This window comes from Lathyrus oleraceus, chromosome 7 (assembly GCF_024323335.1).
Source record: "Lathyrus oleraceus cultivar Zhongwan6 chromosome 7, CAAS_Psat_ZW6_1.0, whole genome shotgun sequence".
Classification (NCBI taxonomy): Eukaryota; Viridiplantae; Streptophyta; class Magnoliopsida; order Fabales; family Fabaceae; genus Lathyrus; species Lathyrus oleraceus.
The window spans coordinates 241,433,711-241,449,175 of NC_066585.1; the positions used below are offsets into that span (position 1 = coordinate 241,433,711).

At 38.5% G+C, this 15,465-nt stretch overlaps 2 protein-coding genes across 2 annotated transcripts; both read left to right on the plus strand.

Annotated features, from left to right (window-relative positions):
• The first annotated feature begins 3,165 nt into the window (after positions 1-3,165).
• LOC127103190 (uncharacterized) lies at positions 3,166-4,440 on the plus strand. The gene has a single exon (XM_051040465.1). It carries the CDS (start codon positions 3,166-3,168, stop codon positions 4,438-4,440), a length of 1,275 nt encoding a protein of 424 aa, XP_050896422.1.
• Positions 4,441-4,917: 477 nt separating this feature from the next.
• On the plus strand, positions 4,918-6,741 carry LOC127103191 (uncharacterized). Its single transcript, XM_051040466.1, has one exon. The coding sequence runs from the start codon at positions 4,918-4,920 to the stop codon at positions 6,739-6,741; it is 1,824 nt and encodes a 607-aa protein (XP_050896423.1).
• The last annotated feature ends 8,724 nt before the right edge of the window (positions 6,742-15,465 follow it).

A 15,465-nucleotide genomic window follows, 5' to 3' on the forward strand; every position in this document is an offset into this window, starting at 1 on the left:
AAGATAGTCTCTTCATCTTCTCCCCATTTCTTTAATTTCAAAATCTCTCCCTCCATTTTTCAAAATATTCGTTGTGTGAACTACTTTTGATTTGAAAACTTCTTACTTTTGGGGTTTATTCGTACTTTTTCCCTTTTCCCTTGGAAACAATAAAAGCGCGGTGGAGACTCTTTTTATTTGATCTTTAGCTTGTCAATAGCTTGATGATCATGAATTTCCCGCTACAGAAATTAAGTGGCGACTCTGCTGGGGAGTAGTCTCTAGTGGGTTTAGCCTACTTTTTTTGTGAATATATTTGTATATAGGTGATGTTTGTATGTATGTATGTGTGATATAATCTGCTTGTTGTGCTTGGTGATCTCTAATTGGTGAGATAAGTTCTAACCCGAACTTGAGTGCAATTAAGATAGGAGGATGGTATAGTCATGTTCGACTTGTGTGGAGTAGTCCTTAACAAGTTGGCTTGAGATCCATCTGCTCAGTGGAGACTCCTTTGGATTTGGAAATGTCACACAAGTATTTGTGGTTAGGCATTACTATCTCTGACGAGTATTTAGGACGTAGTGCGGAAACTGTTCAAGTGTAGCTTGATAACAGTTGTTACGCGATACTACACTCAGACGAGTTTCTCTTGAGAATATTATGGGTCGATGAGTCAGTCAACTTAACATGTAATATCCGATAGATAGAATTAAGACTTTGGGAACTTTTTAGAACATGATCTACATGTTTTTATTCTTAGTTCACTCCTTTGGGGTGGTTCTTACCCAGACTCCATGCTCGTGACTTGCAACAAACCCTTGATTCTTGGTTGATCCAGGTAAGTCTTGTCAATATCAATGGAACTTGGGTGTTGATATGGTGTAAACCATAATCTACCAAAATGGATGATTGATCTTGACAATGACTTGATTCATCCCTTGACCTTTGTTTTCCTTGTGTGTGATCCCTTATTTGTGATTTTTGTATTCATGCATTCATGCGCATCATAACATTCATCACACGAAAATTTCAAGGAACTAAGGTGTCATTTGCAAATATTTTCATACCATGGGTTATGGACGAAGGAACACTTAGAAGTACAGTTCAAGATGTCCCGACTTGAAAGAGTTAAGGAAGCTAGCATCTTTTGTATTAGATCCCTTAGACTTGAAACAACGTCATGGGAAGCTTCTGTCTATCTGTTCTGCTGATATGGTTGAAGGACTTTTGAGTGTCCTAGTGCAGTTCTATGATCCTCTCTACCATTGTTTCACTTTTCCAGATTTTCAGCTTGTGCCTACATTGGAGGAGTATTCTCATCTTTTGGGGATACCTATTCCTAGTAGAGTGCCTTTTAGTGGATTGAAGGAGATTCCCCGATCTAGTATTATTGTTGAAGCTCTTCACTTGAAGAAGTCTGAGATAGAGGCTCATTAGTTGTTTCTTCATGATGATATATCCATGTCATTCATATTCATGTTAACTTTATACATCTTTGATTGATGCTATTGTATCTTTATTCATGTTCACATGCTGTACATGTGTGTTTACATACCATGCTTGATATTGTTATGATCATGCTTCCATATATTTGTTGATGTCATGCTTGAACATCTTCTTCATTTGATTATCTTTGTGGATGTCATGTTTGAACATCTTCTTCATCCTTGTTTGTCATTGTTGATGTCATGCTTGAACATCTTCTTTACCATTTGTTTATCTTTGTTGATGTCATACTTGAACATCTTCTTTATCATGTGCTTATATTTGTTGATGTCATGTATGAACATCTTCTTCATTTGCTTATCTTTGTGGATGTAATGCTTGAAAATCTTCTTCATCTTGCTTATATTTTGTTTATATTTTTGCCTAAATCCAAGGGAAAGACCTCTTTATTGACTTAATGTCATATGTAGTTTAGCAATCCCTAGTTTCCCTTTGACCTTGTTAGAGTTATTCTCACTTTCAAATTAGATTTAAGTAAGAGTTTGTAACTCTTGTAAGTATGTTTGTTATGAACATTTACTTCCCCCTTTGGAACCTTGATAACTACCAAGTGTTCTTTCACCATTAGTTAGGTGAACTACGGTTGCTCTGATTCCATCCTTATAAGGATACGTATGCACATAACCACGAAGTTTTGGCGAGCAAACTTAATAAAACCTTTAGGTCCTTCCCAACAAAACATTTCCAAATAATAACATAACACAAATACTTTCAAAAGGTTCCTATAGGATACTATAGATATTGAGGATGCTAATACCTTCCCTTAGTATAACCAACCTCCGAACTTTAGATCTCTTCGCATTGTTTTTACATTGCACAATTAGGGTTTTATTCGATCTTTTCCCCTTCCCTTGGATAAATTAAAGTTCGGTGGTGAACATTTAATGTTTTGTGATTCAAGTTAATACAATAGCTGGATATCTGATTCTCACCGCGACAGAAATGGCGACTTCACTAGGGAGACATTGAAAGAGGGTTAAGCCTATTTTGATTATATTTGTGTTGTTATTATTAGTTGTTTTCCTTGTTTGTTTGGACCTTTGTTTTGGGTGATCCATTGTGTGGTGAGGTAAGTCCTAACCCGGACTTGAGTGTACATAAATAAGATAGGATGTGGTATAGTCAAGAAGGCTTATAGGGAGTTTAATCCCGAACAAGCTGACTTGAGAATCCACCACTCATGTGGAGGTTCCCTTTACAATTAGTATTGTTGATCAAGCAATTGCAAAAAGACATACTATATTGATTTGGGTAACCTGAGAAGCCGAGGACCTTAGTAACCCCCTTTACCCCACTTGGTCTTTAGGATGTAGTGGGATGACTATGAAGGTGTAAATCCGAAATAGTTGATACACAATACTACACTCAAATGAGATTCTCTTCAGAATATTATTAACTCCCGAGTAATTGGCATGTTGATAATATCCGAAAAATGGGTCAATGATTTTTGGGAACCTTTGTAGAACCCGTTGTACAGGTACAAAATAAACCCATAGTACATTTGGGATGGTTAGACCCATGGCCTCATGCTCGCAACATCGAACCTTTGAACCCTATTTGTGTGTGACCCTTGTTTGTGTGTTTGTGCATTCATGCATCCATGCATCATAAACATCATTTTTTTAAACAAAATTTTCAAGGAACTTAGAAACTTTTGTTGCAAACGTTAGGTTTATCATGGATTTTGGAAGGAAAAAGACTCAAAAGTACACTTTCAAGAGTCCTAAGTTAGAAGACCTAAGGAGATTGGGATCTTTGGTTGTTGACATAAAGGCTTTCAATAAAAGATATGGACATTTTCTCTCTCTTTTGAAGATCAACATGGCAGATGGACTTCTTTCTACTTTGATTCAGTTTATTGATCCTGTGTATCACTGTTTCACTTTCCCCGACTATCAGCTTATGCCAACACTTGAAGAATACTCTCATTTGATTGGTGTTCCTATTTCTAGTCAAGCTCCATTTTTTGGTTTGGAGGAAGATCCCAAAGATCAAGACATTGCAAAGGCTACTCACTTGAAAATGTCAGAGATCAGGGATCACATGACCACAAAAGGAAAAATGCTTGGTTTAACAGCTAAGTTTCTAATGAACAAAGCTCAGTATTTTGCTAGAATGAGGAATGTGGATGCGTTTGAGGCTGTTTTTGCTCTACTTATCTATGGATTGTTTCTCTTTCCTAGTTTTGATGACTTCATTGCCATGGATGCCATCAAGATCTTCTTAATAGAAAATCCAGTTCCTACTTTACTTGCTGATGCCTATCATTTTGTTCATATGAGGAATTCTTATAGCGGAGGAATGATTACATGTTGTGTGCCTATATTGTACAAGTGGTTTATTTCTCACTTGCCTAGGTATCATGCTTTTTGGGATCTTAAGGATGGTCTTTTATGGTCACATAAGATTACGTCGCTCACACATTCAGATATTGTTTGGTATAGTCGTGAATATGATGGAGTTAGTATCATTGATAGTTGTGGAGGATTTTCTAATGTACCTCTCCTTGGTACAAGAAGAGGCATCAGTTACAACCCAATCCTAGCTCAGCGTCAACTCGGTTATCCAATGAGAGATAAGCCAAAGAATATTAACTTGGAGGGTTTGTTCTTTAAGGAGTGTGAAAATTGCAAAACGCTCAAAGAGAAGATTGTACATGCTCGGTGCCATGTTCATAAGCTAGAAAAGAAAGTCTTAGGGAAGACAAATTATGTCTCCTTAGAACCTTATCTTAAATGGGTGCAAGATAGGGCCATCAGCGTGAAAATTCCTTATCCTCGCCAAGAGCCTTTGCCTTTAGCTGACAAAGAACCTACCTATATCTTCATGGCTGATGCAGAGAAGTTGAAGATTGCTTTGACCACAGCGCAACGAGAAAGGGACGCTTGGAAGAACAAGTGTCAAATCATCAACAATGAGTATGAAGAACTTCAAAGGCAGTTGAAGATGTAGAATGAAGAAGAGCTCTCCAACAAAAATAGGAAGGTGCAAGATGATTTATTTTCCTATGGTGTTCAGTAAGATACTCCTTGGAAGTTGATCATGGACAAGCTCGTGCTCGAGAAGGCTGAGATGGAAGAACAAATTAAGAAGCTCAACTTGAGGCTACTAGGGGAATCTCCTTAGGACTTTATTTATCTTTTATTTAGCTTCGTTTAGAACTTTTGGAAATGTACTCAAACTTTGTAACTCTCTCTGATTAATGAAATGAGTTTCTTTTGACCATTGTTATTTTCCTTTTGATGTTTGCAATTATCTCTTAAGTTCCTTGAAACCTTTAAAAATTTGCATTTTCATTGCATTCATGCATATGTCATCACACTTGCATTTTTATCAAAATAAAAACTCATTTCCGTCATTTCTTCTCCAATCGTTTCCACACTGAGACCCTCACACTAGTTTAACACCAGAGCTCAAGCCCGACATAGAATGGCCGAGCAAGAGCAAGAGATGGAAGGAGTCAATAAAGAGCTTACAGATCTACATGGGAATATAGGTCAAATCATGGAGATGTTGCAAGTAATATGTGCAAAGATGGATACTCAACCCACAATTTTTTTTAAGATCGTCAATCCGGTGATTACTCCTCAGCCAGCAGTTACTACTCCAGCAACTTGGCCTCCCTTTGGTCTTTCTTATGGTTTTGTGCCTCCTCCTCAAGGACAATTCACTCAACACACAGTTCCACTAACTACTGAAGTTAATCAAGTGATTCCCACTTTTGCACCCACTGCCATGCACACTCGAGTTCAACCGTACTTCGATGATCATCAACAAGTGTATGATATACCTGATATGTCTGAAGAAGGTGATGAAAGACATGAAAAGCTGAGAGAAAATGTTGAAACCATTGAGAAAAGGCTGAGAGCAATGGAAGGTGATCAGATCTTTGGTGCTGCTGCCAGAGAAATGTGCCTTGTATCTGGATTGGTGATCCTCGCAAAATTCAAGACACCCAACCTTGATCAACATGAAGGAGCTACTTGTCCCAAAAGTCATCTCATCATGTATTATAGAAAGATGGAAGCTCACATGGACAATGACAAACTCATGATCCACTGTTTCCAAGACAGTTTAATAGGTGCCTCTTCCAAATGGTACTTGACCCTTGATCAGACTCGCATCCGTTGTTTCCAAGATTTGTCTGATGCTTTCATCAAACAATACAAGTACAACATGGATCTAGCTCCTGATAGAAGGCAATTTTTGAGCATGTCCCAAAAGGATTCTGAATCCTTTAAAGAATATGCACAAAGGTGGAGAGAGACTGCATCTCAAGTGGAACCTCCATTAACTGAAAAAGAATTGGCAGATTGGTTCATCGACACAGTGCGACCAAATTTTTTTGAAAGGATGGTGGGAAGCGTGACTGCAAGCTTTTCAGACTTGGTGGCCGTGTGTATCAAAGTGGAACTTGGCTTAAAAAATGGCAAGATGATTATTGCAGCTAGTAATTCCAACAATAACAACAATACCAAGAAATTCTCTAGCAATTTCCATAAGAAAAAGGAAGGAGAAACAAATGCAGTGATGGGTAGTAGAAGAAAGAACCAGCCTTGGAAAATGCAACAATATTTTGCTCAACAACATTATGTTCAACAACCACAATTTTATCAACAGTCGTATGTAGCAGCTATTACACCAACTTTCAATCAACAAGTCCTAGTGCATCTGTCGACTCAAGCAGTTCCGATCTTTCAAACAACACCCAACATTCCAACTTATCAACAAGCGCCCAACGCTCCAGCTTATCAACAAAGGGCTCCAGCTCCACGCCAAAATGCTCCATTTCAAAATAGAAGACAAGGTGGAAAACCTCTGATTCCTCCGATTCCTATGTCTTACACTAAATTATATCCGTCATTGTTGAAGAAAGGGTTAGTTGTTCCGAGACCTTTGGGACCTCCACCAGATCCTCTCCCACCATTTTACAATCCCAATTCACATTGTTTATTCCATGAAGGTGCCCCAGGGCATGATTTGGAAGGTTGTTATGCCTTAAAACATATTGTGAGGGAATTGATTGAGAAGAAGATTCTTTCATTTGGGGATACCAGTCCGAATGTGAAAAATAATCCTTTGCCCGCTCATGGGTCTGTAAATGCTATTGATGATGAGACTGATGAAGGTCTAATTCTTGATGCAACCAAAATCAAGACTCTGCTCATAGATTTTCATGCAAAGTTAGTGGAGGCGGGTTTATTGAAGAATTACCATAAGAGTTATGAAGAATGTACTATTTATTGGTCCTAAAGGATGTGAAATGGTCCGAAAGGATATTCAAGAATTGATTAACCAAGGTGTGTTGCAAGTAAGCAGTCGTATGAAAAAGAATGAGGTAACAGTGATTGAACCCATCTTTAATCTACCTGAGTTAAGTACTACAACACCAATCTTCAACATTCCAGAGCCAGTATTCAACATTCCAGATTCTACTATTGTTCAACCAATTTTCAACATTCCAGAATCAGTTGAACCAATCTTCAATATGCCTAATCCAGTGGTTGTCCAAAGGCCTAGCTCTTTTCCCTTTGAGAATACTAAAGTAGTTCCTTGGAAGTATGATACAATTATGGTTAACCAAAGGTCTGACAAAGTAGGTCATAAAGAAGGTCTAAATATTGCAAGCACTGATATAGCAGCGGGAAGTAAAATGACCCGCAGTGGTCGCATCTATACCCCTCAGTTTAACTTGGCTCCACCAATTCCACCGAAAGAAACCACCACCACTGTTACCAACAAAGGCAAAGGGGTGATCACAAATGATGAAGATGCTGAATTTCTGAGGATTATCAAGAAGAGTGATTAAAAGATTATTGATCAACTGCATCAAACTCCTTCAAAGATATCCATTTTGTCTCTTCTCATGAGTTCTCCAGCTCATAGGAGTGCCTTGCAGAAATTGTTAGCTCAGGCTCATATCACTCACGACATTACTATTGATCAATTTGATGGGGTCATTGCCAACATTACAGCATGCAACCATCTCAACTTCAGTAGAGAAGATTTGACGAAGGATGGCCAAGACCATAACCGTGCTTTGCACATATCTGTGAAATGCCAAGAAGATACCCTAGCAAGAGTCCTTGTGGATACTGGCTCCTCTCTGAATGTTTTACCTAAGAGGATGCTCGCTAAGTTGGCATATCAAGGGACTTAGATGAGGCCAAGCGCATTAATTGTCAAGGCATTTGATGGATCGAGGAGGACCGTCATAGGGGAGGTGGAACTGCCAATATTAATTGGTCCACATGTGTTTGAAATTACTTTTTAGGTTATGGACATCAATCCAAATTATAGTTGTTTGCTTGGAAGACCGTGGATTCATGCCGCTGGGGCCGTGACTTCCACCTTGCACCAAAAAATGAAATTTGTTATTGATGATAAGTTAGTGATTGTGTCCGGTGAGGAAGATATTATGGTAAGCCACCTTTCTTCGTTCAGTTACATTGAGGCTGATGAGGATGCTTTGGAAACTTCTTTCCAAGCTCTTGAAATAGCCAACACTGTCCTTATGGAAGTCTAAGAACCAAAGGGGAAGGGTATTCCATCTTTTGCATCATGGAATAAAGCAAGATCAACCATTAAGGAAGGAAGTCCTGAAGGTTGGGGAGATGTTATTGATATCAAACTAAAGCTAGACCGTTATGGGTTGGGTTACAAACCAACTAATGCCAAGAAGGGAGCATCAACCTCCATCAAAGGATGTCTGAAGACTATCCAAGAAGTCTTTGTCCGCACTGGATATCAAGTCAATGCTATTGATTAAGATCTTGAAGATGAAGATTTGAGCAACCTGGTGTACCAACGTGATGTGGCTTTGAATAATTGGAAGGCGATTGAAATCCCAGAGATGATTCCTTTGTCAAAGTAATTTGTTGTTTTTCTTTGTTGTTTTCAAAATTCCATAGTTATGCCCAAAGCTATGGACTATTTTGTAGGGCCACCCTTTGCATTTTCAAGATTATATCAATGAAGGCATTTTGTTAAATTCTTGTTTGTTCATTTACTGCTTTTTCTCTTTCACTTTTAAAGAAAAATGGCAATCTTTCAAAACCATTAAAATGAAAATCATTTTCCTCTTGCATTCCTTTGTTTTTTTTTACTTTTAATAAAAATAAATCATTTAAACATGCAGAATAAAAGAAAACCATGTTGAATCCAATGACTCTACTTTCACTCTTAACTTTGATTCACCAATCTACCAAGCTGAAGAAGAGGGTGAAGAAGATTGTGATGTTCCCAACAAAATGGCAATATTGGTTGAGTACGAGTACACAGATCTCCAACCACATCAAGAGCAGGTATGGACAATCAACCTTGGCACCAAGGATGTAAAGAAAGAGGTCAAGATTGGTACAACACTTGGGGCAGACATTAAAGAAAGATTGGTCAAGCTTTTACAAGAATATGTGGATGTGTTTGCATGGTAGTATCAAGATATGCCCGGTTTAGACACAGACATTGTTGTTCACAAATTACCACTCCGACCAGATTGTCCACCAGTAAAACAAAAACTCCGAAGAACAAGACCAAACAAGGCTTTGAAGATTCGAGAAGAGGTCAAAAGATAGTTTGATACTGGCTTCCTTGCAGTTGCAAAGTACCCTCAATGGGTAGCTAACGTTGTGCCAGTACCTAAAAAGGATAGCAAGGTCAAAATGTGCGTGGACTATAGGGATTTGAATAAAGCTAGTCTAAAGGACGATTTCCCTCTCCCACATATTGACACCTTGGTTGATAACACTGCTAGGTTTGTTGTTTTCTCCTTCATGGATGGGTTTTCAGGCTATAATCAAATCAAGATGGATCCCAATGACATGGAAAAGACCACCTTCATCACACCATGGGGAACTTACTGCTACAAGGTTGTGCCTTTTGGTATCAAGAACGCAGGGGCAACCTATCAAAGGGCGATGGTCACCCTCTTTCATGACATGATGCATAAGGAGATTGAGGTCTATGTGGATGATATGATTGCCAAATCACAGAGTGAGGAGGATCATTTGAACCATTTGTTGAAACTATTTGGGCGCCTCAGAAAATTCAGATTGCGTCTGAATCCAGCTAAGTGTACATTTGGGGTCCGATCAGGGAAGTTACTTGGTTTCATTGTTAGTCAACGAGGAATTGAAGTAGATCTAGACAAGGTCAGAGCGATACAAGAAATGCCGACTCCACAAACTGAAAAGCAAGTTAGAGGTTTTCTTAGAAGATTGAACTACATTTCCAGGTTTATTTCTAACATGACTGCTACATGTGAGCCTATATTCAAATTGCTCCGAAAGGGTCAAGCAATTGAATGGAATTCTGATTATCAGCAAGCTTTTGAGAAGATTAAAGGTTATATTCAAAAACCTCCTATCTTGATTCCACCCGTTCCAGGGAAGCATCTCTTCATGTATTTGACTGTGCTCGAAGGATCCATGGGTTGAGTACTAGGTCAACATGATGAAACTGGAAAGAAAGAACACGCCATTTACTACTTGAGCAAGAAGTTTACTGATTAAGAAAGCAGATATTCACTTTTAGAGAAAACTTATTGTGCTTTAGCATGGGCTGCCAGACGTCTTAGGCAGTATATGATTTGTCACACTACTTTGTTGATCTCCAAAATGGATCCAATAAAGTATATCTTTGAGAAGCCTGCTTTGACTGGAAGACTTTCCCGCTGGCACATGCTGTTATCTAAATACGACATCCAGTACATAACCCAAAAATCTATCAAAGGAAGTGTTTTGTCTGACTACCTCGCTAATCATCATGTCGAAGACTATGAGCCATTGAAGTTTGATTTCCCAGATGAAGACATTATGTTGGTGAAAGATTATGAAACTACAAGCCTAGATGAAGGTCCCGAGCCAGGTTCCTATTGGAAGATGATGTTTGATGGTTCCTCCAATTGCATGGGGCATGGTGTGGGAGTTGTGTTGATGAATCCCAATGGTGGGTATACTCCTTTCACAACAAGATTGTGTTTTAAATGTACCAACACCATTACAGAGTATGAAGCATGTATCTTGGGTATTGAAGCTGTAATTGACACCCGAATCAAGATCCTTAAAGTATATGGAGACTCAGCCTTGGTGATCTACCAAGTCAAAGGAGAACGGGAAACTCGTGATGAGAAGTTAATCCCATACCGTGCCCATATTATGGAATTGATAAAGTACTTTGATGAAATCACCTTCGATCATGTTTCCAGAGTAGAAAATTAGATAGCAAATGCTTTGGCTATGTTAGCCTCTATGTTCCAAGTCAGATTTCTCAATGAGGCACCACTCATCACAATTGAGAGGAAAATTGCGCCAGCCTATTGTCTATTGGTTGAAGAAGAAATTGACGAGAAACCATGGTTCTATGATATCAAGAACTACTTACAAAATCAAGAATACCCAGTGAATGCAACAACCCTAGATAAGAAGACTCTAAGGAGGTTGGCATCCAAATTATTCCTTAGCAACGAGGTTCTATATAAAAGAAACTATGACATGGTTCTGCTCAGATGCGTGGACAGATACGAAGCAAACCTATTGATTAAAGAGATTCATGAAGGATCATTTGGAACTCACGCCAATGGACATGCCATGTCTAGGAAGATCTTGAGAGCTGGTTATTATTGGTTGACCATGGAGTCTGATTGTTTCAACTATGGTGTAAAATGTCACAAATGCCAAATCTATGCTGACAAGGTGCACGTGCCTCTGACATTGTTGAATGTTTTATCATCACCTTGGCCCTTCTCAATGTGGGGCATTGACATGATTGGGGAAATTGAGCCCAAAGCTTCAAATTGTCACCGTTTTATCTTGGTTGCAATTGACTACTTCACCAAATGGGTAGAAGCTGCATCCTACGCCAACATGACGAAACAAGTGGTTTCCTGCTTCATTAAGAATCAGATTATTTGTTGCTATGGAGTTCCAAGCAGAATTATCACGGATAATGGGAAAAATTTGAACAACAAAACAATGAAAGAGTTGTGTGAGACCTTCAAGATTGAACATCACAACTCTTCTCCGTATCGTCCGAAGATGAATGGAGCTGTTGAAGTTGCAAATAAGAATATCAAGAAAATCCTGCAAAAGATGGTGAAAACTTACAAAGATTGGCATGAAATGTTACCCTTTGCTTTGCATGGATACAAAACCTCAGTTTGCACTTCAACAGGGGCAACCCCTTTCTCTCTAGTATATGGGATGAATGCAGTTCTCCCAATTGAAGTAGAGATACCATCTTTGAGAGTCTTGATGGAGACCAAGCTAGAGGAAGCTGAATGGATCCAAAATAGATATGACCAATTGAACCTCATTGATGAGAAGAGAATGACTGCTATGTGTCATGGTCAGTTGTACCAGAAGCGGATCAAGAGGGCGTTTGACAAAAAATTGCGTCTTCGTGAATTCAAAGAAGGAGATCCTGTACTCAAGAAGATCTTGCCAGTACACAAGGATATGCTTGGAAAGTGGAGTCCGAACTATGAAGGCCCATATGTTGTGAAGAAAGCATTCTCTGAAGGTTCCTTGACTCTCACAATTATGGATGGTGAAGAGCTTACACACCCTGTGAACTCTGAAGCGGCCAAAAAATATTATGCCTAAATAAAACCCGCTAAGTCGAAAACCTAAAAAGGCGACTAAGGCAAAAAAAATGGGTATCCCGGTGGATCATAACCTATGAAGGAGATCCAGGAAAAAGTTAGGGGTAAAAATAAAAAAATGAAAGCTCGCTAAGTTGAAACCCCGAAAGGGCGACTTAGGCAAAAAAGAGCGTTCTGGTGGATTGAAAACCTGAAAGGGAGGTCCAGGCAAAAATTAGGGACAAAAGGCATTTGACTGTATCAGATTGTTTACCGTTACTAAAGAATCAAAGTTGAAGATCAATCCAGTTGCTCTCGTCAGAAGCAAAGTTTTGGGAAAATCTTAGTTATTAGGGATAGTAGTGGTTATTGGATTTAATGTAAACCTTTCCTTATTGCCATCTTCGAAATGTAATACTCCATGGAGCTTTTGCCACTTGTAAGCTACCATTCTTGAATAAAAGAAACAGACTTTGCCTATCAATTTTGTCATTTGTACTTCTCTTACCTTTCCTTGTTATGCAAAACGTTATTTGTTTGTTAATAATGATTTTTGAAAATGAAAAGGTTTTGAAAAGAAAATGTTTTGAAAAAACTTTGAAAAATATAATTTTTCTTTAACATATGGAAACATTGAAAGGGAAATGTTTTGTCTCCCCAATAAGTCTCAAGGTTGCAGAAGCATTTTTACACTGTCAATATAGAAATTCCCATTGAAGTCTAAACTGACAAACACTCTTGGATAAATCCTTCGATTATGTGAAACTCTCAAGTTTGAGGATCTCCTTAGTAACCATCTTGTGATACTTATTTAAGTTACTGGTGTTGAGGATGTATTCCCCATTAAGTCTCCACAAAACTCTTTGTCTCTCCAGAGTTAGCATTTGCATATCATGATTATTCACATCATGCTCAATCATGTGCATTTGACATTTAATCTAAATCCTTGTTCTTAGTTTTCGTTCTTCTAACTCCAAAAGTCCAGCTATCACTGGCACTCCAGTTGAAAATCCAATTGTTATTGGTACCTCGAAGTTTGAACATGACCAATGTTTTTTTCCAGTAAGTTATTGGTGTCCCCTGTGAAAGTCCAATTGGTTAACCCCAATATTCCCCTTGAAGTCCAGTTGTTACTGGCATTCTACTTTGAAAGTCCAATTATTGTTGGCATCATTGTTAAAGTCCAGTTGTTGCTGGCATTAAATCCTCTAGAAGATGGTCGTGATACCTTTGCTTGCGGTATAAAATCCAATTTGATTTGGCACATACATAAGAGTTTAATTACCTTGTATTCTTCCTGATGGTTCCCGAAGTTCATGTTTGAACTCTTCATTGTAAGGAATTTCCAGAGGATTGGATGTTTTATCTTGTTTGAAAACTCCAATGAGGATATTTCTAAGTGTCAACTGGTCATGCTTGAACCAGTTGATCAATCACTTTGAATACTTTCAGTTTTCTATTTATAGTGTCAACCGGTCATGCTTGAACTTGTTAATCAGTCACTTTGAATACTGAAGGAGAAGAGCGATCCAAAACACAGTGGAATTTAAAATTTCTCCTTTAGTGATCCTTATGAATGGGCATGATCAGTGATACAATCGTTACCTTTTGTGGCGATTGTAACCTTTGATGTAGATCTACGGAGCGATTACGAACGTTGAACGATGACAACGCCTCTACTCAGTCCACACGAACAAATTCCTTCAATCTCAGTGCTAGTTGCTATGAATGAAGGCTTTGAGTGAGAGAGAGAGAAACGAAATTTCAACTGCACAAATGCTTGTACACAAGGGTTCTATTTATAGAACCACTTGTGTGGGCTGCAAGCTAAAAAGCCCACTCAAGTGTATGTAGCCCATATCTTATAATATGCCAAAATCACTTAAGCGCGTGGTACCTTACCATATTTCTTATTCTACTTAAGTACACCGTACCTTACGATGTTCTACAATTCACTTAAGTGCACCGTACATTACAGTATTCCTTAGTTACTCTATCTCTCATCAATCCGTCCTTTTGTGTGTGACCCTGTAGGTTTTCGCGATATTGACAATTATATTAAATCACATATTTAACATAATAAACAGTGAGCGGTATCTAGAAACACATCACTGCTACACAAGACACGAAAATGTCATGTGATATGACAAATCCTTTTGTGATAATACTTATGTGTACAATTACCCTTTTGCCCTTATGTCTATATTGAACACAAGGCATAAACCGTGTCATCCTTGTCCAGTTCAATATTGGGCCCATAGACATTTATCCTGTTACGCAGGATGGGCAAATTCCATCTAGGTCACTCATGTCCCTTAGCATGCTTCGTGGAGTACCCATCAACTGTCTTTATGGTCATCCAGTTACGGACAATGTTTGATCAGCAATAAGGCACTCGACTCTACATCTAGGGTCCATAGTGGTTTCGGGTCGAAGGGTGGTATACACCATTATCACCATTAGAATAACTTATGACACTTTGCATAACATTCTATATAATATTCTCATAGCGGGTCAGTCCAGTATAAATATTACTCTTAATATTCATACTTGATACATTAAAGCTCGACTATGGATACTTTAAGAATAATGTCCTTATGGTTAATGTGATCTCATGATTAAGTCACACTTGATACATTAAATGAACTATCTATTCTAGGGACTTTATTAGACAAAAATAATAAAGAAAAATCCTTTTATTATTACTAAATAATTCGATACAAGTATCAAAAATATTGGCCTCTAGGGCTTACACCGATAATCTCTCACTAGTACTAGAGCCAATCAGGCATACCCCTAATGCCCATAGATCTAGTATGGCCATCATGCTTCTGCTGCGCAAGAGGCTTTGTCAGTGGGTCAGCAATATTGTCAAGTGTAGGTACTCTGCATATTTTCACATCTCCTCTATATATTATCTCTCGAATGAGGTGATAACGCCTAAGTATGTGTTTGGATCGTCGGTGAGATCTAGGTTCCTTAGTTTGTGCGATAGCACCATTATTATCACAATAGAGACCAACGGGATCCACAATGCTAGGAACTATGCCAAGTTCACTAATAAATTTTTTGATCCAAACAACTTCCTTTGCTGCACTTGAGGCAGCAATATACTCGGCCTCAGTTGTAGAATCAGCAACTGTATCTTGCTTTGAACTTTTCTAACTCACAGCGCCATTGTTTAAGCAAAACACATAACCAGGTTGCAATCTAAAGTCATCCTTATCTGTCTGGAAGCTAGCATCGGTGTATCTAATTACAACCAAGTCTTCCTGATCTCCATATATCAAGAATGAGTCCTTAGTCCTTCTCAAATACTTAAGGATATTCTCCACAGCTATCCAATGAGCATCACCAGGATCAGATTGGTACCTACTCGTTGCACTTAAAGCATCTAA

Bases quoted from the DNA above. Each gene is read 5' to 3' on its own strand.
- LOC127103190 (XM_051040465.1), top strand. From the start codon at position 3,166: ATGGATTTTGGAAGGAAAAAGACTCAAAAGTACACTTTCAAGAGTCCT.
- LOC127103191 (XM_051040466.1), top strand. From the start codon at position 4,918: ATGGCCGAGCAAGAGCAAGAGATGGAAGGAGTCAATAAAGAGCTTACA.